This window comes from Agelaius tricolor, unplaced genomic scaffold (assembly GCF_023055355.1).
Source record: "Agelaius tricolor isolate 1412-34295 unplaced genomic scaffold, bAgeTri1.0.p SCAF_1, whole genome shotgun sequence".
Classification (NCBI taxonomy): domain Eukaryota; kingdom Metazoa; phylum Chordata; class Aves; order Passeriformes; family Icteridae; genus Agelaius; species Agelaius tricolor.
The window spans coordinates 25946126-25970781 of NW_027269261.1; the positions used below are offsets into that span (position 1 = coordinate 25946126).

At 37.6% G+C, this 24656-nt stretch overlaps 1 protein-coding gene across 3 annotated transcripts in view; it reads right to left on the reverse strand.

The window, feature by feature from the left end:
* The window catches only part of THADA (THADA armadillo repeat containing), a 153162-nt gene that overhangs the window by 83563 nt on the left and 44943 nt on the right, over window positions 1-24656 (reverse strand). For all 3 annotated transcript variants that reach the window (XM_071427312.1, XM_071427333.1, XM_071427323.1), the window contains exons 27-29: window positions 18189-18278; window positions 16697-16828; window positions 4079-4247 (exon numbers count right to left, since the gene is read on the reverse strand). In XM_071427312.1, coding sequence (XP_071283413.1) covers window positions 4079-4247; window positions 16697-16828; window positions 18189-18278 — 391 coding nt within the window. The remainder of the gene's footprint in view (window positions 1-4078; window positions 4248-16696; window positions 16829-18188; window positions 18279-24656) is intronic.

The following is a 24656-nucleotide window of genomic DNA, read 5'->3' on the forward strand; positions in this document are numbered from 1 at the left end:
AAGATTTCTGGAAACTAACGAGTGCAGAACTGTGACTGAAAGCTCCAGTCATACCATTGCTATTCCACTGTACTAAAAACAACTGGATTCTCCATCTATGAACATCACACAGGCTTTGAAATCCAGCATCAATCATGTTAACTGATTCTCTCAAGATAAAAACAAAAGCTGAAGTCTAACATCTGCTTTCCCTGGCAAACCAATCTGAAAGTTTATGCATTTGGGAGGGTTTTTTAATCATCATAAATAACCCACAGCCAGATGAATTAAAGGTGCTGCCTTGTTTTTTGGGCAAATCTTTATAGGGTCCCTGTAACTTTTCTTCACTTTGAAGAAGTGGAGAAGGGTTTAAAGAATTAGAGGAATTAAAAGGTCCATGTGCAGATGCAGTCTGTGATCCTGCTGGGATGACAGAGGCAAGATACAATAGCTGACATGCTTGGGGTAAGGCAATGGAGGGACACAGGTCCTTTAGGAAGGACAGGTAGGAGACATCAGAAGATGGGGGTTGACCTCTCTGTGGCAGAACAACTGGAATGGCAGAGCTTTGCCTGGGGGTGGGTGATGAGCCAGCTGGGAGCTCACAGATAAGAACTGAACTGGGGGTGACACTGCAGGGGGTGTCTGCTATGAGCTGCCAAACAAAGCAGGACAAGTGGACAGGGGCTTCTACAGGAAACAGCCTTGTGCCACCAGGCCCTGCTCCTCATGGAGGGCTTCAGCCACTCTGGCAGCTGCTGGGTGACCAACACAGCACCATGCAAGCAATCCAGAGGCCTCCAAGAGAGCACTGATGACAACTTCCTGATAAAAGCAGCAGAGGAAACAAGGTGAGGAGCTCTGCTGGAACTCAGTCACACCCAAGGAATGACTGAGTGAGGATGTGAAGGTAAAAGGCAGCCTTGCCTGGCTCATTCTAAATGTCTCATTTTTTTTTCTGGTAAGATTGAATATATACTGCAGAAATTCCAATCCAAAAGAGGGAGAAGGTCAAAAGACATTTGATCCTCTGATAAGGAAACCTCACAACTTCCCAAATATTTGTAAGTTCCTTGGCAACTACTAAAAGTCAAAGATACTCAAGCCTTTAGGCTTCCCTAGTCAAATTTTGATACTCTTCCAGAAGTCCCTACATAAAGCTCTGGATGAGCTTTTCCTTTCAGCTGATCAGCTAAAAAGCTGAGATCTTAAAACAAAACAAGCCAGAAAGATTTCCTTATTCAAGACAGCTAGTACAAAATGTCTGCAATTTCTTGTGAATTAGAAACTTTATTTCCTTCCCCCAACCCATGCCAGTTTGGTTTATGGAGCAAAGCAGAAACTGTACTCATAAAGGAAACATTAAGCACAGAAAAGATTTTTTGGTTGCCTTATTTAAGTCAGTGCATTTGCTTATGATGCAGAACTGCTTCTTGAATATCATCAGCTCCCCAAGTGTCACAGAACAGCAGCACCCCCTTACATAATTCTTGAAAAGAATAATTCTGTAAAACCTGTAAAGCATAACATTATTTTATCCTCATGGACATTCATATTCTTCTGCAAACTGAGTCACAGTTAAAACACTATGGAGAAAAAGACATGTTTTCACATAATGCAGAGGTCTCAAGTTAAACACAACACATCTACATCCACTGTCAAAAAGCACTTCTTGGCAATCCCAGCATTTTGAAAACCAAGCCATGTCTGGACAAGCACTACATGCTGAACTGTTTTTGAATGATATTTCTATAAATTACATAACTCTGAAGCATAACTGAAATATACCTTCACGATTTACTACATCTGGCACTGCCACCTAATTCTGAATAATTCCAGTCTTCCTTTTCAGAATTGACAGTATATGAATACTGAAATACAAAACTTGAGCAATGAACCTAGTAGCTTCTCATGTGACTGAACAAATCAAATTACTGAATTCCATTTTCACAGGATATTGGCCTTGTATTGCTGGAAAATGTATACTTTATTGAGTTTTGTACAGATTTGTGCTTTTTAGTAGAGATTTTTGTCTTGGTTTTATATCAAGGAGGATGATAAATCCTCCATTGTGTCATGGAAAAGCAGTGCAAACAGTTCTGAGCACTGCCAGATCACCATCTCTTCAAGTAAGCCTCCTGAGAAATAGTGCTTTAACCAATAGTCCCCATAACATATTTCTACATTTCAATAAGCCTTACCACCAGATTTGCAAGTCCCAATTAACACTGATAAAAAGAAAACTGAAGCCAGGCATCCAGCAACCCCTAAAAAGTCACAATACTTTCCTCTTTGTACTGCCTACCAGAGGTGCAAGCTAACTACAGGTTAAAATACCTGGCATTGGTAATTTGGAGCTACAACAAACACCACTGCCTTGCCTCCATTTTTTGCACATCTTTACCACCCTAAAGTATTTTTTCTGAATGTTTTCTTATTTTAAACTAGCAACAGATAGTCAGCCATACACTAAATTAAATTAAGCATTAAATAGATATTTTGAGTACCCTTGATTCATAAGCAATAACAGCAAAGCCCAAGACAAATGTGAGAAACCAAACCACTGAACTGTTATGGTACAACTGACATTTTTTGGAAGAATTCTCTGACAGCATGGTCTCTCCTTGTGCAGTACAAATTGAAGTAATAGCTCCTAGCAGCTGCACAAACCTGATGAAAAATCAGGTTAAAACTCTGGGAATATCTCCCACCTCATAGGTGTGGAAAGCCCCTTACAGCTATGCATAAGATCACATTAGCAACAATGAAGTAAAAAAAAAACTAGATCATCCTTTGGGCTCTTTCATATCTACCCTTCATTATTATTATATTTTATTATATTTTTTTCCTCCAGGTAACTGAAAAGAAGGCAATAAACTCTATACACTACTGCCAGTCCATACCCTCATGAGTAGTTATAATCATTCTGGATTGAGAAAGCATTTCATTCTCACTGTTGGAACAACCCTCTCTTCCTAACACTTCAGGAGCTGTGACACAGCAGGGCTGCCAGCCAATGTGAGGATGGCAATCCCCCCCTTCCCATACAGACACAGCATGTGTCCCCTGCATGTATCAGGAGCATCAACTGCTTTCCAGAGCAGGAGCCCATCCCATACCCTTCAAAACCCTTTACTGTGACCAACCATTATTCAAATCCAGATAAACTGCCTGAAACCCTTTACAGGTAAAATTGACATGAAGAGCCCTAGAGGGACTTCACCCATTTCTTAGATGTCCTGCAAGTCTTGATTTTAAAGGGAGATAATATGCCTGAAAAGATACAATTAAAAACCAAATCAAAACAACCATACACACCCCAGCACAGAGCTTACAGCAGGAATATGTCCCTAGAAAGCTTGCCAACTAAGACAGCCCAACAGAGCTGATCGTGTACAATATGGCTTTGTTGGAGGGTTGCTTGTGAAAAACAGGCAATAAAAATCAGTAACTTATTACCATGATAGCTTGAAAATGAAACATGGGGAACTGACTGCCATAAACCAGGGGAATGATATATGGAGAATGAAGAAATTTCTGATAAGTGAGCTGTTCTCCAGAATGTTTCCAGAAGTCAAGAGTATAAAGCTTACCACAACTTGTACAGCACACTGACAGAAAGATGTTGGTGTAGCAGGAAAAGCAAATGAAGTGATAAATAATTTTGTGGGTCAAGTAGCAAGTCTGAATATATATACAATGCTATTGGTGCATGGAGTTCAGCTTTGCCTCAGATGTGCTCAGTGATTTTGGGCAAGTCACACAGATCTCTCTGTAAATACATTCAGATAGGGGTATTTGCTCTTAAAGCACTTTAATCTCTGGAGATGAAACATTATATGAAATGTAAATGTTACTACTTACAGCTTACTGCCTTCAAATGACAGCTGAAATGTGCATTCCATATTTATCATCTGACAGAATAAACTCAAAAGCAGTCTTCATCTATGTTTTGACAACGTGTGAATGTTAAGCACAACTCATGGTATGTTATCTGGCTGTCAAGTATGACCAAGAACTTTTTTAAAAACCCCAACAGTAAAAAAAGAGATTCAAAAGCCTCACAAAACAAAAACAAACGAATGCAAAACAAGCTTACTTGCAGCAGGGTTCCATGAACAGCGTTCTGCCTGATGCCAGGAGCAGCAGAGTCCGGGAGCCCCCGCAGCAGGGTCAGCGCCGTGTGCGGAACCTCAGTGGCCACGAGGAAGGGAACAAGGGCCCGGCCCGACATCTCCCGGCAGCGGAACACGGGGCTGTGCCCACACCTGCAGAAACCACACACACCTGATGGGTATGGGCCATCCACCAAGCCACCAGGCTGCCCACAACAGGCCAAAGGACAGGGCAATGAAACCAAAACATGTTTCTCACAAATCCAATATACAGTCTTCCCTTAGTGAAAGGTAAGTCACACCAGAGCTACACCAGAGGATTTGTTGTCATTCGCAAGTTTTGGTGTTTACATAAAGGAAAATAAAAAGGAAATAATGCAATTATTTACTTTTCTTTCTGGATGTTTATGTTACTTACTAATCACATTCAAATGTATTACAAATTGACTTAAACTGTTAGCTCCATGTAGTTAATCAGATGTTTCCATGAGAACACAACATGGTGTCTACTAAACTTTGGGCCAAATGTCCCACTGGTTTTCAGAATAAATTTAAAGGTAGGAAATAAAAAAACACATTAGAAAACAATTTCCCATTATTTATAATTAGTATCTAAAATAAAAATACTTTTTATTTAAAATTAACTGCTAAGATGCAAGCCTCTATATAAAGCAAATGTCAAGAAGAATCCTTCATCTTTAGTGCTATTAAGGTTTTGATGACTAGCTGTAGATTTAGGAAAATACATGGAGAAAGAGTAACAGTAACACATTAAACAGTCATATACTACTTTAGCAGCATGTATAGTGAATTGGCATGAGTAGGAGTCCTTAATTAGCTAAATTGGTCAGACTAAGTCTTCCCAAGCCAGCATGTGTCAATTTTGGTATTGCAGGTATAATTGAGCCACACAGAGAAAACTACTTAAAGGGTATTGACATGAAAGGCCAAATGTCTTAGGTGATGGAAAATGCAGTATGGCTGAAGTTATGCTCTGCTACCTCCCAGATGATTGTGATGACTCGAGAGGTGGCCTTCCCTACTCCAATACTCTCATCTCTTTCCTCAATTGCTTGCTATGTCTTTTCAGCTTACACAATCTCATGTAGATGAGATTATCCCCTACCAAAATGATTCTGACCTCTGCTGAAAAAAAAATCCAAAAAACCCTGCAATGTCACGCCTACATATATAAAACTTAAAAGAAATTAAAAGGTATTCTAAATTTTCAAGTATCCGAAGCAAATTTAAATCAATAGTCAAAGTAGTAGTTTACTTTAGTTCACATGAAAGAAATACAGAGAACAGGTTCCATCTTGAACAAGCAACCAAATTAATAGGGTTTTGAAGACTAAAACTAAACAGTCTTAACTGAAACAGATATATTATGTTATAGCACATCTGAAAGACACAGACCTGCTTCAGAGGATTTAGAGAGAGGAACTACCCCCAGAACAACAGGTTTTTGAGGCCATTTTCAGCCTTGAAAATAAGGTTGTATGTTCTATTATGATTTTTACAAAGCCCATCTTTCCATTTCCTTTTCACAGACTGGCCATCCTTCACAAAAAGATGGTAAAGGAGAACAGTCCCAATTAGAAGCTCTACCACAGGGATAAGCTCCAATCCTATATTGACAAGGTGCAAAAATTCAGTTTGGCTATTCCTAAAAGAACTTTTTTTTTAATAAAAACATTTTAATTCTACTTCACAGTAAACTGAAACCTAAGCAGTGATTGTCTGCAACCATTCTTTCAGCTCTGCTGAAGCACATTTTCTTAATTTTGTTTATGACCTTTTACAGATCCGAAGGAATCTGACATGTTTTCACAGGAGGAGTGGAAAATGGGTAAAATTCCAGGGTTTCCTCTAACTTGTGCAAGGGTGCTTTCTAACACTACATGCATCAAGAGGGGTTTTTACCTCAAACACAATGCAATGAATTGCTACATATTTTTAAATAACCTGTCTTTAACTTTTTTGTCTTGTAAAAACATCAAAGACTTACAACACATGCACCTACATATACGGAGATAGAGTATTTTATATGCCAAATCTCGTTCCACTTTATTATTTTATCAAATTTATAATGAAAATAGAAGTGACTGTTCTATATTTAGAAAGAAAATAGTTCCATGTTGCAGGCAAAATTTTCTCAGCTGCCTGAAGTCCTCCTGCAGAGCAACCACACAGGTGCCCACTCATGGAGAACTCCCCCAGGACGCTGTGGACTGGGCTCTGCAACCTTCTGTGCCTGAGGGAAATGCAATCCCACAGCTCCTACCTGCCCAAAGGGCAAGCCAGCCCCCAGCCTGCCACACATTCATGCACACTTCTCACACTCTGGGCTGCAGGGGCTCACACCTTAGGGGGAACCCTGAGAACAGCAGGCCTATGAAGTCTGTACTAAGGAACAAAAGCACCACAAAAGTTTAGGAACAATAAAGCATCTGCTTTATAGGAACATGAATGGGAACACATGGAAGGTATTTCACATCAACAAATAGCTTCCCAAATCTGAGAGCGGTTCAAATTCCTACTGTTTCTTCTCATTTATTTAAAAATTTTATTTGTTTAAAAATCTAACACTCAAAGAAAATAAATTGTTTTCAATCCCCATCCCCTAGCAAGAAATAGCACTGATAATATTTCAAAAATACTCCTCCTTTCACATGCATATGCCGGATATCATGCCAAGTCACCACTAGTGACCTATTCCTGAACTTCTGCATACCCTGAAGGCACTTAGGTGTACATCTCTCATGCTTTGAAGGCACTTGGCTTCATTCCTGAATCATGCAAGAAGTTTGCCAGGAGAATGTCAAAACCTACACTAGTTTTTCCATCCTCTAGCAGCACCCTAGAACAGAGAGTTTTGATATTTACTGGATCCCACTTACATTTAACCTCTCACCTGTAAACAAAACTAAACAGGATAAATTCTCAAAAAGGGATAGAAAGACTGAATGCAAATAAAACAACTGAGCAACACGAAAATAACATTGCAACCAAATCCAGCTATTTTTTTGCTCATTGTTATATCAAGCTCTAAACCATACACTTGAACACTGAGGCTATTACCTGTGTTGTTAAAAAATTATTTTATCTTGAATTTAGCAACCATTACAGGAAGCAATCTCACAAGTTGCATCAAGAAATATTATTGCACAATTCTGGCAATCACAGTAACTTAGTTTCTATCTGCAGCAAAACCCAGCAACTTCAGAAAGAAACATTTTAAGGCTATGAAACCATTCAGCTTGCTCCTCCTGCAGCAGTTTAGCACGCTGCCATCCCTGAGATGAGTCTCATTCATGTGACAGCAGTTGCCTTGTGGGGGTACTGGCAGAAAAGGACCTCCAAAACTTCACCATCCAGACTCTGAGCTTCACCTGGCAACAGCACAATGCAAGGAAATACCAGCAATGGAGCCTAGCCTAGCACCCATTTGGACAGCATGGATGTGTGTGCAAAGCTGCATTTAAAACTGCTCCATCTCCTTTGATTTGAAAGGTGCTTGGGGGTGGTGGAGGGGAAGTGTTTCAACTATGTGACATTACTTTTACATGCAGGTCTGATAGAAGTAAACTTCAAAATCTAGGAATTATCTAAAATGTTGTCATATGTAAAAACATACATTATGCCAGCCAAATTTTATTACACTTCAAGGCAGCAACAAGAATGGAACTTGCAAAATCCTCATGTGATATACTTCTATTCAATCCTGAGAGCTATTAACAACTGTAGTATTTCACCTTGAACTCAGTACTGTTTATCTAGGTGCATGAGGAACTGGATGTAAACATGTTTACTTGAAACAGTCCATGATCAAGAACAAAAAGTCAATAAATCTGAGAAGGTTTCGCTCTGTGTAACCGTAGATTCAATTCAATGCATTTCCACTGCTCTGTTCCAGCTCCAACACTCAGATCCTGAACCACCCTCCCAACTGATGTGATTTATGACCAGCTCTCACAAGGCACAAAGATTCCATACTCCTCTGCACACATCAAAGTATCTAATTTATTACTCTGGCTACAAACAACAGAACACTAGCTGTAAATAATATCTTAAGCTTCTTTTGGGGAAAAAAAAAAAGAAAAGAAAAAACAAACCTGCAGGTGTTTCCTATGTCCTTATTTTCCATCCTTTCTTATTTCTCCCCAGTAACAGACTTCACATTACCCAAATTAAAAATGCAAATAAGGATTACCTTTCAGATAAAGGTCACAGAAACAAATGAGTAGAATTAATTTGAAAAACTACACCTGTTGCTGAGAATATGTTCATTATACTAAATAATTCCTACAGTTGTTAGAAGGACTAACAAGGAGAGGAATGTCTATTTCCAGGTTTTATTAGCTGTTGTCACACAATCTGTACATTACTAACAAAGTCATTGCTAATTATTGAAACAGTGAATGTTCTGCAGAAGGGGCCCCTGAGCTTCTAAGTCTAACCAAGTATCCTACCACCACCACAAAGAGTTTGGGAGAAGAGTGCAGCATGAGGCAGGAGAGGCTTTGCAATTCAAACCAACCACCTCTGCCTGCAAGTTAAAGCCTTTTAACAGGCACCAGGGCTTTTCAAAGATAAAAGTGATTGAAATATATAAATAAACAAAAGTCACATACATGGTACTCTTTGAATCCTCACAGCTAGCTGTGCCACAAGGTCCTAACAAATGCACACTAAGAAAAAATTGTGGTAAATCTTCTGCCTGATTCTGTATGGACAGAATGAGAAGGAGATTTTGCCTTTCCTCCATGACACAGCTATACAGTCTCCCAGTTATGTCATCAGTTCTAAAGCAAGAATTAAAACCAAGAAATTAGAGCGGGGGAAAATGTGGGTGCTGGTCAAAGCTCAGAAAGAAAAGCATTTAGCAACAGATTCAGCTCCTATTACAAGGAGTTGGTTATTAAGATTCAAGAGCATTGTATGCATTCCTCATGATTATACACAGGTTCATTTTTCCCCTTCAAATTACCTCCTAAAGGAATACCTTTAGCAACTTCAAATGCAGTGTGACAGGCTTCCAAGCTAAGTGAGGTCTAAAAATAGAATTAAAAGCAACACTCATGCTTCCACACAATTAAGCAACTTGGACTTCTTACTGTAGATCAATCAGCAGGACACTACCTATTTGTTACTGGGAGAGTAAGGTTTCCTGCAATACCAATGATCATTTACTACACATGTACCTGCAGCTTCTTTTGTTCATTTATTGATTTCCATGGTTTATGTTTTTCTTCTAAGGAAACACAACCATTTTCCCTTTTGTTTTTTCATGTTTCTTAGAAATTAAAGTATCCAAAGCATTTAATTTTTAAAACTTACTTCTCTGTGGAAACCTGTACTATAATTGGCCTGTTTTGTTCTTTAAACTAAGATTAAGACTTAAAAAAAAAAACCCAAAAAAAACCAGAAAAACCTGAGACTTGATATAATTTCTCATTATTTACCTAAAGAGTAGGAAAAGATTACAGAACTACCAGCAGTTTACTGGAGGTTTTAGATCTACAATCAACACATACATATAACTCAGAAAGTGTTTGAACAAAAACCATGGACAGAAACAAGCCAAATTTAATTTCACATTATTTATGCAGTAGTAATCCTCTAACTTCTTATCTATTTCCTTTAAAGTGAAGTTAATGGTTGCCCAAACTTCTAGTCTCTTTATACACTGTGTTGAGTATTTCATTCTTCCAACTTGGGCAATTAAGATAAAACCCTATGTTTTTGTAAGGGCAGTATTTTCCACAAGCACTTAATGAAGCAGAGTAGCCATAAATACTGCAGAAGGTATGTAGGCAAAGTACACAGGCTTTTATTTGTGAAAGCTGTCCACAAGCTCTGCCAGGAGCTGTTTCTCCATATGTTTCCAAGGCCTTTCTAAGGAAAAATTATAGACATTTCTCTCTTCTTGTCACCAAGGTCCAGGTTAATGTAAACAAGTGGCCAACTGATACCAAGCTGAATCAACATCAGAAACTTGAATTGTTGTGGTTTAGCAAGCCAAAACACCTAGGATCCCTCACATCTGAGTCTATGAAAACTATTACTAATACTGTGTATAAACTTCAGAGAAGCAGAAATATGTTCTTGTCAAATGGAGATTTCCTATGGAACATGTTGATGCAATTTAAATGGCATCTGTTCTTGAAATCCCATCAAGAAATCTCAAAGAGTTTGTCTAGGTAGGAAGCCTCTAGGTTTATTTAACTACCACTGAAGTTACATGAGGGTAGAACCTCCATTTTGGTTCACAGCACTCTAGAGAAAAAAAACAACTGCTCTTAATGCAAGGTCATGTAAAAGACAATTTCATTCACAATCATATTTCTACTTTGTTAATTGGTGAATTGTTACCATGATGTTTCACAACTGCAGAATAACAGACAGAAAAACACACCACTTACTGTCCAAACAGTTGGGAAAAAACCAAAACAAAGACTACTTTCTGTCTTAACAACTCTGTCATCATTTTGAACTCTGTGAAATGGAAGTTGAATGGAAAAATCAAGTCTCAGCACCTTGCAATGATTTTCAAAGCTTCAGATGATTGTAAGCAAAACTGCAACATGAGCGATTGAAAAAACCCATGAAAACATCCAAAAGATCTGGGTTCTCAAAGACACTTCCCTTTCAACCATCCCACCAAAAGTATCTAGGCCATTACTAAAAAGCCTTCCCAGTATTGACTCTTCTCAAAGTCAGACTGTTCTTTTTAAAGAATATTGGCTTTTTAAAATATCATTATACTTAGTTCCCTGTATCATTGTCTGGATAGTTAACGTATTTTTTTCTCTCCATTTTCATATTTCTTCATGCAAATACTTTTCCAGAATAAGCTAAATGTTATTTTTTGGATACTTATCTTGACCAGCAGAGTACTTGCTGGTTAAATTTAAATATATAAATGAATAATAAAATTACTTCACCAATCATATATTGACAGTTCAGCACCCATCATATTTTTTCCTGGATCACGTTTCAAGTAAGTATACATCAAATTAAACATACATCAAATTTTAACCCAGGATCCCAGCCACTGGTCCTCTTCAGGAGTCTGCAACACTGGAAAAAGAGATTTACTCTCAGTACTCATGAATGCCTCTCTGCTAAGTATCACCCTTTATTTCCCATGAATCTGACAGCTCCCTGCAGTTTGTGCATATTTCCTAAACTGCTTCAGCCAATAATATGCCAATGACTGATGAAAACAGTGAAAACTGGAATAAGAAATTAACAACAAATACCTAAGGGTCGTTCTTTCCCATCAACACCACTTGGATATGACACATCTGTCTATGTCTACAGTTTCAGAGGAAAGACAGGAATACAGTAAAGAATGTACAAGATTAATAAAGAGTTTTAGTAGATCAGAAGGTCTTGAGCAGCCTACTGCCAATCAAGCCCTTTGCCTTCTTCTCTAGCATTACAATTTGAACTTAAACAAATTGGAAAAAAAAACAGCCTCTTTAAAATTTATTTAAAATTGCAAAAGGATTAAAAGGACTGAAACTCTTCTTATTAATAATTACAGTGACCCATAAATATTTTTATAGATTAGTATTAATCACTATGCAATCAGGATTGCACAGAGAACAGACTAATGAAAATGGGAGACTTCCAAGACAGTCCAAATTCATTAGTGATAAGCTCAGTGGGGAAATGAATTCCTGTCCTTCCCTCCTTCTCCTCCACCTATGCAAAATTTCCACTTTAGATGTCAAGCAAGATATTAAATATAATAAAAATCTAAAAGACAATGTATGCTTTAGGAGTGCACATTGCTTCTTTTTTCCAAATGTCTAGAACAGCCCATGTTTTGGGAACCTTGTCCATGATAAAAAGGGTATCTGTCTTCATCCTGCAATGACTGGCCAGCCCCATGAGCTTCCTCAAGGAGGACACGGCATTCCAGTGAGTCAGAGCCTGCTCCCAGTCTCACAGGGATTCCATGCAGTGTTTGCAGGCAGTTATAATGCTGAGCAGTTATACTAAACAAACATTAGGAACTAAATAAACTCAAAACAAATTAAAAAACCAGAGACCAAAGACTGAAAGATGTGCAATTGAAAAGAGAAGCCAGGGAGATGCTTTCATAAACAACTGTAATCAAAAGGAGCTACTGTAATACAACAAGGCTGCAGCACACAGCTTGCTGTATATTTTAATCTATTATGAAAAGACATTCCCACAAAAGCTCTTTCCTTATCAGACTCCTGGTAATATTCCCAGTCTTACAGAAATGACAGCTGAAACCACGGAAGTTTTAATACTAATTCTTCTAGTGCTGCCATGCCACACTAAAATACAGGGAAAAAAGGAGAAAGGCAGAGGAAGTACACTTAGTTAGCACAGTCATCTACCTTGTTTGGCCACTTACCAAAAGATACTACTGCTCAGCCTACAGAAAATCAGATGGCTGCTTTCAAGTCAGATTCAGGATGATATACTAAACCCACAAACATAACTGTACACGTGTGAAACAAAACAAACACCAGCAAATCTGCATTTAAACTTACATAAACAGCAATTTCAGCTTATAAAATATATATACATGAATTATTTCCACCAAGCTCTTCTCAAACAAATTGAGGATATCTGGTTACTAGAACTTCACCAATTGCCTGTTTCTTGAGCTTCTCTTCCTATGTAGCCCATATAGACTTTGTCACAAGGCTACAGTGGAACAGAACCAGTTACCTGACAAACTGGATATAATTTAACATAATCAAACACAATACAGAGCAATCAAACTTATAAGCCCAAGTCAACAAAGAGTAACTTTCTAAAATGAGCAACCCACATGCAAGTAACATTACTGACTGGTAAAAGTTCAAATTTACACTACCTTCTGCAATATTACTACTACTACATGAGTCCTTTTCCTTAAAACGTGAGCTCTCTTACATTTATGAAACAGTAAGACACAACTGAAACTCAGAGTGAGCCTCCGAATTTACAGTCAGCTGCTCTGCTTGCTATGAAGCTAAAATAAACCCAGATCAATCTATTTATCAAACTCACAGGTGATGAGAATACTCTCTCTCCTTCCCTAAACACTCTGTTAGGAATGGCTACAGGTTTTTTTTATTTTTTTAATTAAAAAATGACAATGCTCCATCCCACAGAAAATTTTTCCTCACCCCACACTTTTTTTTCCCTTGCATCTTAGTGTCCATCATTAACTACCAGTCACAGTGATTGTCCTTGTACATCAATGACAAGCAAAACCAAAACCCTGTCAGTCCAGAGTGGTGGATGGGGAAGGGCAGAAAGGGAAAGAGGACAGCTGTAAAGTGCTTCCCTCTGCCATCCACCCAGGTCTTGACTGGAAACACCATCAGGGCACTTGGAAATTTAGCTCCTCCATTTTGCATGAAGACCCATTACAGATTACAAAATTCTGCCCAAGAAAACAGTGTCTATTTCATAACTCTGTTAATTTCATGGGAAGATGTTCACATTTCTTGCACCATAATACAACTAGAAGCAGCACTGCTTTGAAATCTATTTGCTGAAGTTCTGAAGAGGAAATTTCATGAAGAATTAAGTTTTGTCAAGCAGAAGCCAGGGCACATACATCGAATAAGGTTTTAAAACCTTACACTGTTTAACATTTTAAAGCTAATTTTTAAAAAACTTTCTAAAAGATTACAAAGTCACTCTCTTAAATAGAGAGCAACTATTTAATTTTTTTTTTCAATTAGTGAAAAAGTATTCAAGTTAATAAAGCAATACCCATTTTACTCCTTCAGAACATTTGGCCCAGAACATTTAACAATAAACAAACACTCTGTCAGTGCCATGGTACGAGAGGACATAAGGTAACTCAATTCTAGATCATTCTGAAGAGATTATAGGTCTTTGAAAAAGGGAGAGGGAGGCAAAAGGGAGGTTATGTTTTTGTTTCATACTTAAAACATTACCTCCCGATTACCTCCCTTGTTAATCAAAAACATGCTGTACATTCTTTCATCTTAGAAAGTAACCATTAAAACAGACCTATCTAGCTCTTTAAAAAAAATAAAAAGTGAGGTAATAAGTTGTGAATCAAAGTGTTCCCTTCCAAATAAAACATCTGCAGGGGGAAAAATAGCTTAATAGAACTGCAGATAGGTAATCAAATGCCCTAGTTCAACAGGGAGTAACAACTATGTGCACAGAGATTGAGATTTGTCCTTGCAGCATTTAATCCTGCTCACATTGTGCAATTCATCTCCACACGGTCAGAGCAACCACAGCTCTACTCCCACCAGATGGAAAATTCCACTTGAGCTTAAGAGAAACTCTGCAAAAGCCCAACTTGAATTCCTTCTGCTCAACCCAGTTTTGTTCACAGAACTGCTCAGTTACTTGCAAACACAGTATTCTGTTCATCTTCTCAGTGCAACAAGTGAATGTCACTTCCCTGCGGGCTCAGCCCTGGAAGGGGTATTAGGACCTCATATGGGTCACATTCACCTTTCCTGTCTCCTCACCACATGGCTGCATCCCTCCCTGACACTGGTACACCATCCTCAACAAAAATCTCATGGTAAGCATGGTATGGCATGGCAATTACATGTTATCATTGCATTGGACTACCATGTAATTATATGTATATGCAGCTGCTATAGAACACAACATTGCACTGAGAAATTCAAAGAAACAGTTTATATACACGATTTAATGAATTGGTACACAGGGCCTTTGGCACCAGATCTTCTCTTTGATCCTCTCCAATAGGTTACTTCATTACCACCTTCTGAAGAACGACCAAATGAATAGGAAACAATTTTATTTTTGTTCATTTACTACAACAGAATGAAAAATAGAAAGGGAAATAGAAGAGGAAATAGCAACTTATTTGTTTTACCAAGATAAATCAAATGCAGTCAAAATGAACCGAAAACACTCACAGCATTCAAAGAACAAGGGTGTAAGAACTGCAGACAGAAATACAGCCAGTAACAGCACACTGAGCTACATCACACATACATTTACCTCTGCAGAATCCTTGGTATTGTCCCTGGGCAACCAGAAAAATTTCAATATTTGCTAAGTAAGGAGACAGAAAAGGCTCATCTGTACACCCACCTACAACTTTTTGTCACAAATATGTAGTAATTTTATGCTAGTTTTACCCCTGCATCCCCAGCATTTACTACCAAAATCAATGGAAAGGAAATGCAGAATACAGAATCTTTATCTGCCACATCATTCTTCTTTAGGAATGCATTTAAAGGAAAGTAGGTCCAACAGTACTCTTAAATATTCCAGGGTCTTAGCTTAAAGATTTTATTTGGCTTCTCCCCTCAAATCTTCTGAATGAATTTAAATAACCTCAAGACAATAAGCTAGGTAACTGTGCAAAGTTATTTGGCTGGTGTATGTTCCTTGCAAAAAGTAGTGGTCATAATAGAAACAAAGACAAAACTAAAAAGTTGTAACCAAAAGCTTATCAAAAGTTAATCTATTAGCAATAACCAAAATTATGCTGAAAGATTGCATTTAAAAAACACAAACAAGCATTCTCCAGTGCATTAATAAAGGCATCAAAACAGAGCCAATTACTGATGTAACAAATAATTTTAAATGTTTCCCAAAAAAGCAGTTAGGATTCAGATACAGCAGAAAGCCAAACACATTTTATTGTTAAATACAGTGTATTTCAAAACTGCTACTACAGGTTTTTTCCTTTCAGAAAAAAAGATAATTAGCATTTACTCTTGAAAATTCATAAAAAATCATAGAAGGCAAGAGATACATCACATCTGCTGTGAAAAAGAAGCAGACAGAGATGCTATTTTCTAACGAACAGTAATTCAAAAAAACTGAAATATCTTAGGATAACAATCTTGTCTTGTTTCACTACTAGATGAGCAAGATTAAGCATGGAAGTTTCTCACCCTACTGCACTGAAGCTTTCACACAGATAGCAGGAGTTCCTCTCAAATACTGGTGATGCTCATTTCCCCCCACCCACCACAGCTCTGACTCCCTTATGAGGCTCCTAATCCCAAACAGGAGGCATACAGAGTAGCAAAATGTCTGCTGAACATCTTCTTGTAACCACCATATAAATGAAAGTTACACTGTATAAATATTTGAAAAGTCACCTTAGAAACACAATAGATAAAGGACAGATCCATATCTTTATCTAGCTAGGTATATTCATGGATGGATATGGAAAGAGATACATACACACATCTACAAATCTATGTATTAAACATTACATTTATGTGTTGCAAACAATCATTCTGCAGGACTGAAAAAAACCCATCAGAAGCTTGTATGGCAAATCCTGCATGACTAAAATCTATCAAGCTCATCAGTTTTCATCTACCCTCTCAGTGGCAGCAGCGATGGCATACAGCATTTGCAGATGAAGATTTTCAAACAAGTCATACAATAATTTATTTAAGTCAATATTCTTTCTAATTGTCCAAAACAATAAATATATGGGAAAGTACAACTAATGAATACCAATTTTTCCTTTAAGGACTAAAACTGAAGAGAAGCTTAAAAAGGCATTTATTAAAAAAATTCTGAAGATTCAAGAAAGAACTCCCATCACATAAGAAACCACTACAAAATCACCTTACCTTATAATAAAGGGGACAAATGGTGCTATGCTGAGAGCTGAGTGAGAGCCATCCATTGGAGATGGATACAGTCTTCCCAGGATTAAGAGCAAAAGAAATAGGCTTGGATGGATTTTCAACTCTTCAGTTTCACTAAATGAAAAGGTGTGAGAAGCATTTGGTGAAAAAAAAGCATCCTCCTTCACGCTAAACTTGAGCCTCTTTCCTACAAAAGAGGCTTCTGGTTCAAGGAGTTATCCTAGGCTGATCATTGCAGGGGAGTGCAAACCCTGCTGGGATCAAATATGGCATCCAGCTCTTCTGCAAGGGACCCCTCTAATGAAGACACCCATGGCTGTACTGCCTTCACTTTCCCACATTATTCCAAGTCTCTTTTATTCCCAAATGTGGTGAGCTGCCTTCATTTTTAAATAATATTAAAAGCCTGCAGATAAGGTTTCTCTATGAACCAGGAAACAGAGATCTGAGTTACAAAAAGGTGGTTTAAAAAAAGTACTTTTATCAGTTTGAAAGGAAATGCGTGTTCAGTAAATAACATGTTTTACTAAAGAATAGTTCTTGTCATTGACACCCAGGGTCCACTATTCACATAGTAAAAAAAAACAGAAAACCAAGTTAAAATCAATACTTTTTGATTTATTTAACAACTAATAATAAGATACAAGTCTTAATCCACATTGAAAAAGCATTCATGACCAACATATCAGACAGCAGTTTTCAATCTTTTTCAACTGAAAAACTTCCCAAAATTTGCCAGTGATGACACTGTCACCTTTTGTAACATCAGGTAGAATGGATTGCTGTGCAGAAAATACACAGCCTCTTTTCCTAGAGCAGAGACTGCAAAACATGGAATGACTGGTGAAACTCCTGCTTCCTAGGCCCATTAAACAGTCAGCTGAACCTCACCCATAAATCAGCTGCTTAATATCCACAGTTTATATCATAGCATTTCAAGAAAAAACAAAGCCAGCACTGGTTTACGTTAAAAGTTCGTGAACCTGGAGGTAACAGCGTCATCCCAAATGGTATCATCTGCATTGATCAAATTGTAGCTCTCAGCCACCATTTGTGGAGTCTTTAAAACAAGATCAAGGACCTTCCCCAGAGTCAGTGTGCCACAGGCTGGAAAGTGTTCATGTGGTGTTACTTGAGGCCTATGACCCCATATCACTTAAACATGCTGGGAAGCCTCATTGTTAAATGTGAGACACTCAAATACCCGGGCTCTGTTTCCCTGAAAAACATAAGTTCCTTAACATCTGATCCTAAGAACACAGCAACTCTTAATTAGTCAACAGTAGTTCAATCTTCAGAGACTTAATGCAACATGCCAAAGTTAAAAGAAAAAAGCCTTAGCAAAAACATTAGAACTGTATCATTTCAAGAAGCACTGATGTATAAAATGGCACTAGGGTGGATATGCCACACAACTCAGTTTAACCTTTTCACTTCACTTTGTATCTCAAAGCTTTCTCAGACATCATCTTACCTGTTCAAGGTGCTGGTTACAACCTCTAACTGCTTGAGAAGGAAAGGATAAAGGCTTGGAAACCGAGAGAAAAACTCCCTTCCCGTCATTCTGCAGAAATAAATGAAGAGGAGTCATAATTAACATTCTGCAGTAATTAATTACACTCAAAATATCAGTTTATTTGTTGTATTTCTGATGTGAAGCTGGAGAGGCAGAAGAACCACACACACACAATGAACTCTCAAATAAGGCATAATACTTTCATGAAAAATAGTGGTAAGTGTAGTTTACACAAGTTAAGTGACTGTCTGTGTGCACTCATTGACACTTTGTCAGCTAAACTGATCAGGCCTTTCTGGGAAAAAGGGATCTTAGCCCCTTAATCACACCAAAAAGATACAACAATTTAAATTCTGACAGTATTTTAACAATATTCTGGTTAAACAAGAAAAGATGACACTTTGCTTCAGCATGGCTCATGTCCTAAATAGCTAACAGAACACACTTAGCAGACATGTACTAACAGATAGCTTGCTGATACTAAAAAGCACCTCATAATAGTAATTCATGGAAGATTTGTAAAATGCAGTGTCAGAAGAGTCTGAGCTTCCATTAGCCCTCCTTCCACAGTGCTGCTTCCAGCACACAGCAGGGTACATTTCTGCTTCCTTAGATGGAGCAAGCATGTTCAAAACAGAGCAATGTACAAACACCTCAGGAACTCACCCCTAGCCAGAACCAGTAAGGTGGCACAGTTATTGCTGCAACAACAGCAAATCAATCCAAGCTAAAAAGATGTAAGTAAAAATCTTCTGTATTTGTTTTACAATCTTTTCATCAGATAAAGGATGGCTTCACAGTTTACATGAAACCACTCAGCATCATCGAAGTGAGAACCACTTGATTGTTACTGTGGGGGAAGCTCTAATTAGACATAGATGGTATGCAGATTAGAAAGACTTCCTTTAAAAATAAATAAATGAAAGGCCATCATTTAGAAAAACAAAGCCAACTGCAGAGTTTGCTTGCCACAAGATCAACCAAGATAAATGTTCCATGTTAGCATGACTCCAATGCAAAGCTTCCAATAAGCAGACAGATCCAGGTTTGGAAAAATAACACAATGAGATGGCAAGACTGAATGTGCATAAAAATAAGCAGACAAAAAAAAAATCATGCACGAGTAAACGAGCACATGGCAAACATCAGCACAGCTCCTTCCAGCACTCAGCTAACATAACATGCCTTAGCCACAGGCCACAGAATAAACACAGCAAAACCAGACTGTTAGGTGGAAACAAATGTTCAAAGAGGGACAGGAAACTTTCCCAAGGCACTTAAGAGAAATTCTGTGAATATATATACAATATAGTGAACTGCTAGAACTAAAAGCATGGAATCTGCAGTAGCTGTTATAGCTACAAAGAAGATTTCAGATTATATTATTTCAGTTTTAATGTTTCCATGTCATTTTTTTTAATTGAAGGCTAATGAGAACAGTTTAAAGACATCAATACTGATAATAACTGGTTATTTAGCAGAAGACATCCAAGCAATTTTTTCTAACAGTATCCTCAAAACTACTTCAATTTATTTGCACATCAAGTATGAAGCAAACTGGAGATGCAAAGCCAGAGACAGCACAAAACCTAAGATCTATCAGGTCAAAGAGCCCATCCTATTGAATTTTCCTATGTAAAACATTAAGAACTCAGTATTTAAAAAGTTCTATCCAAAAATGCCGTGATGTCTCCATCTCCAGTGCCACAGAGTGCAAAAAGCAAAAGCAGAATTGGGGTCAAGCTTCCTATGGAATGAATGTCCACTGCTTAGAAATTTATGAGAAAACTATATCCAAGTAGCACAACTACTTTTAACCAGGTTCATTTTTAATGTATTAAAAATTCAGCAGCCACATTGGAATCAATATTAAATAATGGAACTGAATATTTTTACAAAGCCTCAAAATTCTTTGCAATTAGCATGGTTTCATAAATCTTTTTGACAGGAAAAGAAAATTATAACTACTGAAGTGAGTAACTTACATAACCTACATAACCTCCTACTTGCTTTACTGCTCCAGAGTTTATTGATAGGAGAAGGCAGCCTAATCAAAACCACTGACAGGCAGTATCTGCAGAGAAGATGCCCACAGGCATTTTCAGAAAAAAGGAGACACAACTGTCTGAGTAGACTGTTAAAGGGCCTCCAGTTCAGAGGGAAAACAAGAAACACTACACATTATCAGAAGTGCTGCAAAATTAAAAAGTGTGCTCAAAATACAAGGCATTAATTTAAGTGTGAATCCACTGCTTGGGGATGTCAAGGCAAGGAGATGCATAACTGGGATTATGCAGGAAGCAAAACAGCTAGACAGTATGGAACACAGGAATTTAGTTGTTTTACTTTTTAATGCTGACCATGCTTTTTGCTCCTGGAAAGATGCACACACAACTATTTGTGTACTGTAATTGAGACTGGAACAACAAAAAGTATAATGGTTCTGCTCTTCAAAACTGCTCATGACACTAAGCCTCATATTTTATATTAATTTCATCAAAAACCATACTCCTTTAAGAAATAAATATTAGCACTTTGAGATATGTCCCATGAATCTATTTCTATCACTAGCATGCATGCATGTACATATGCACACAGTGTGAGTTAGGTTCACAGGAAATAAGCTATCCGTATCTTTAAAAGAAGACAAATCCCTGACATAGCTATAGAAGAACATATCAAGTAAATGTGGACTAAAACAACACAAAAGCCACTGCCAACAATCTTCATGAAACAAACTTTTTCTTCCTATTCTATGACAGATCTGACAGGGAACAATAGGTTTAAATTAAAAATACAGATATCTACCTTTCCATTAGTCACTGACATAGTTCAAACACAGATTTTTGGCAACAGAGCTACCATAATTAAATTCTCAAACCAAACATTCTGCAGATCACAAGATCTTATATCTACTCCCCCTAAAATGTGTTTATAAGAGAAGTAACTGAGAAGAGCCTTAAGATACTACTATTTTACCTCATGTCCAGCTGGAACTATTTTTATATTGCTTCAGAGATCATCTTCAACAATACGTTCAACCACAGACTCGATAATAGTATTTTCTTTTTTCCTTTTAGTAACTCTAAGAAGCACAATTTCACAATCCAGATTTTCAAACAGGATTGCTGAGACCCAAACAATGAACTGGTGGAAGGTTATTTACTGAGAGAGGAAGTAGAGTAATGAAACAGAAAAGTTATCAATGGGTTGATGATGCTTACAATAAAATCCCTCTTCCCAAATGTTAAATGTCATTCAAGTACATAATTAAAATTATGCCTAACGTAGAAAGGCTGAGAGAGAAACTAATGGAAGCACTTACATCCCACTAAATTCACTTGCAAAAATAATCTGAAGAACTGTATACATGCAGAATACTGCAGTATTTAAGAAGATGCAGTATTTACCTCTCACAGAGTTTCCAGTTTAACAATACAATGTTTTTTCATGTAAGCAATTCTGCACAAAAGCCAGATGACAGAGTACAACCCATTCACAAAAGGTTTCATTTTGATGGCTAGACACAGCAGTCATGGTTTAGCACTCAGAAGACTGACTGAAAAAAGAATGTTTATTTACAGAGACATACAATAGTTTCTTTGCCATTTTCATTCAGTTCTCCCCAAAAAGATTTTCCTTAACAAGAAACAGTTATACAGAAGTACCTTCTGTACCATGTCATACAGAATCAGGCTACACCCACCACTCCTAACACTTGTCTGTGTGCCCTTGAGTCAAACTCTTTCTCTTAAATAGATTCTGGAGCAGGCAAAAGTGGGGGGGAAGAAAAAACTTTTCACCAAATATAGACGTCCCATCAACTGGCAAGAAGTTACTTTGAAGGCATGTGATGATAGGAAGGACAGAATTTAACTAGCTAGCAATAAGCACTTGGAAAACAACTGAATCACAGCTAAGTTACAGAAAACCAACTAGTGCTAAGGGTAAATATTAAAAAAAAGAAAACTCAAAGCAGACTGTAAGTCTGTAAGACTTCAAGGGAAGGTTTGGATTAAGCATGATACACAGTTTAGAGTGTTGATAACGCTTCTTCAGAAAAGATGCAAAAACTGGTTTTACTTTTTCTGAAATAACCTAACTCAGAAGCCCTTATTATACTCTTGAGTGTCAGCAGATCTTCCATTCATTTAGCACCAGTTCTTTGGCTTTATCACTTTTCAGAACAGAACCTGGAGTGGCTTAAATTAAGCCAAAAATCATGTGCTTAAAGTTTTCATGTGCTGTGCCTGGGGAGATGTCAATAACATCTAACTTCTAGAACCAATTCATAAATGCTGCTAAAAACTGACATCTCCAGAGATTAAACATTGTGCTTGTTTCAGTAGCAACTTGATGCTACACAACTCTAGCATCTATGTTTATTTAATTAATTTCTAACAACATATTCCACTTTTATACATAACAAGTGGGTGGATTGTTTAACTGCATTTTCAAAATAAATTTAAGAATAAAACCATGGATGTTGCAGTGTTCTTTTTAAAAGTGTGCTGCACACTTAAAAGAACACCCCAGGAGATTAAAATTCTGCTGTGACACTGGGGCACACACATCATTTTACTGTGACGCGTCAGAGATTACCTGCTTCCGTTCTTTCATTTATTTTTCAGAAGAATGAAGCTTTCTAACCTTGTGGGCTGCTTTTAGTAACTGACACGTAAAAGAACATCTGCAGCAAATATGTTCATATTTGAGTATAGCATAGGTGAGATTTAGAGAGTCTTCTGAGGGCAGCAAAGGTTTCTGGTGTTCTTTTTAAACACAAATATTGCTAACATGTCATGTCAGCTGACAAATACGTGGTCAGATATTTGACAGGGAAAAATAATACTGCATTTAAAAATAAAAAATAGAACTGGAATGTGAAAAAAATATAGACAAGGCACACTTAGATCAGGACCAAGAATATAGTTTTGATGAAATTACAGAAATATTTTTAATTGTCTCCTGTAAAACCTACTTGTGTTGTAACAATCCTTACATTGGAATCATTAACCCCATGTCAGATGATCCTTGATGTTAAAGAGCAGTAATGCAGAAACAGAACCCAGCATAGTCCTGGCACTGCAAGGACAACTGCTGCTGAAAGAACTTGAAAACCAAGACACACTTTGGCAAAACTGTCATTCAAAATGACAGATTTATGTAGACAATATACATTTTTCATATTTGCTTCTTTTGACATTGCTGAATTATGAAAAAATTCCACAACGCAACTTAACTAGGCTCACCTGACTAGACTAGGTTTTAGTTGCCCATTTTAACATTTGTGTTCTTTCCCTGACCCTTATCACTTATTAAACAGCTGGATGCTGTTTTAAAATATAGGAAACCTATTTCCCTACTAACAAAGATAGATTTCAGAAGCATGAACTCAAAATAAATGGGAAACCTTTTATTTTTTAACTACATAGAAAACACCAAGAAAAAATGTATGGCAGATTGATTTATGCTGAGGTTATGGTAAAGACCAAAGCTAATTTCAGATATGCTTTAAGAATTACATTAATTTTTTGCTCCTTTAATAGGACTAAATTATATGCCAATTATCTGCATGCCGTGACAGGACGAGTAACAGCAAAAGGTACAGAAAACAGAAAGGTTCTAACTACAGGGGAAGCAAAACTCAAAAGAATTTACTATATTTGACTCCAAGGATAATTCTATCTTATATTTTAGAACACAGCAAAACAGTATAATATTATATAACTACAAAGGCAAATATAGAACATTTGAAATTATTCAAAAGTGGTAGTAAGGAGAACAAGTCACAAAACTACAGATTTTGCACCTGGGACGAATAATCCTGAGCATCAGCACAGGGTGAAAACCAACTGGGTCAGAAACCAACAGCCCCAAGGGAAAAAATATATGGGTTAGAGTGGGTGCCAAGGGCACATCCTCACTGCTCACAGGGCAAACCACACATGGGAATGTGTTCATTAGAACAAAAGCAGCAGCAGATCAGTGAGGCTGCACATGGAATCCTCCATCACATTCTGGGTTGCCAAGTCCAGAAGAGATCAGAACACACAAGAGAAGGTCCAGCAAAGAGCTGCTCAGATGGATATGGCCTACAGAACATGTCCAGTAAGAAGAAGCTGAAGGAGCCAGGTTTGCTCTTTGGACAAAGAGGAGGTCCAGGGAAGATCTAACAGCAGCCTACTACCACTTGAAGGAATCAAAGAGCAGAGAGCTAATAATCTTCTTGCAGTAGCTGCAGAGACTACAGAAAGGACCAATGGTCACAAATCATAGCCTGGAAGTTTTAAATTGTGCAGGGGAATGAAGCACTCTTACTCAGAATAGTTATGAAATGTCCTTGAAACTCTGGAGGTTTTAACTCATCCAAAGACATCACTGACCTGATGTAGTGTTGCTAGCATTCATACTCTCAATGGGAAT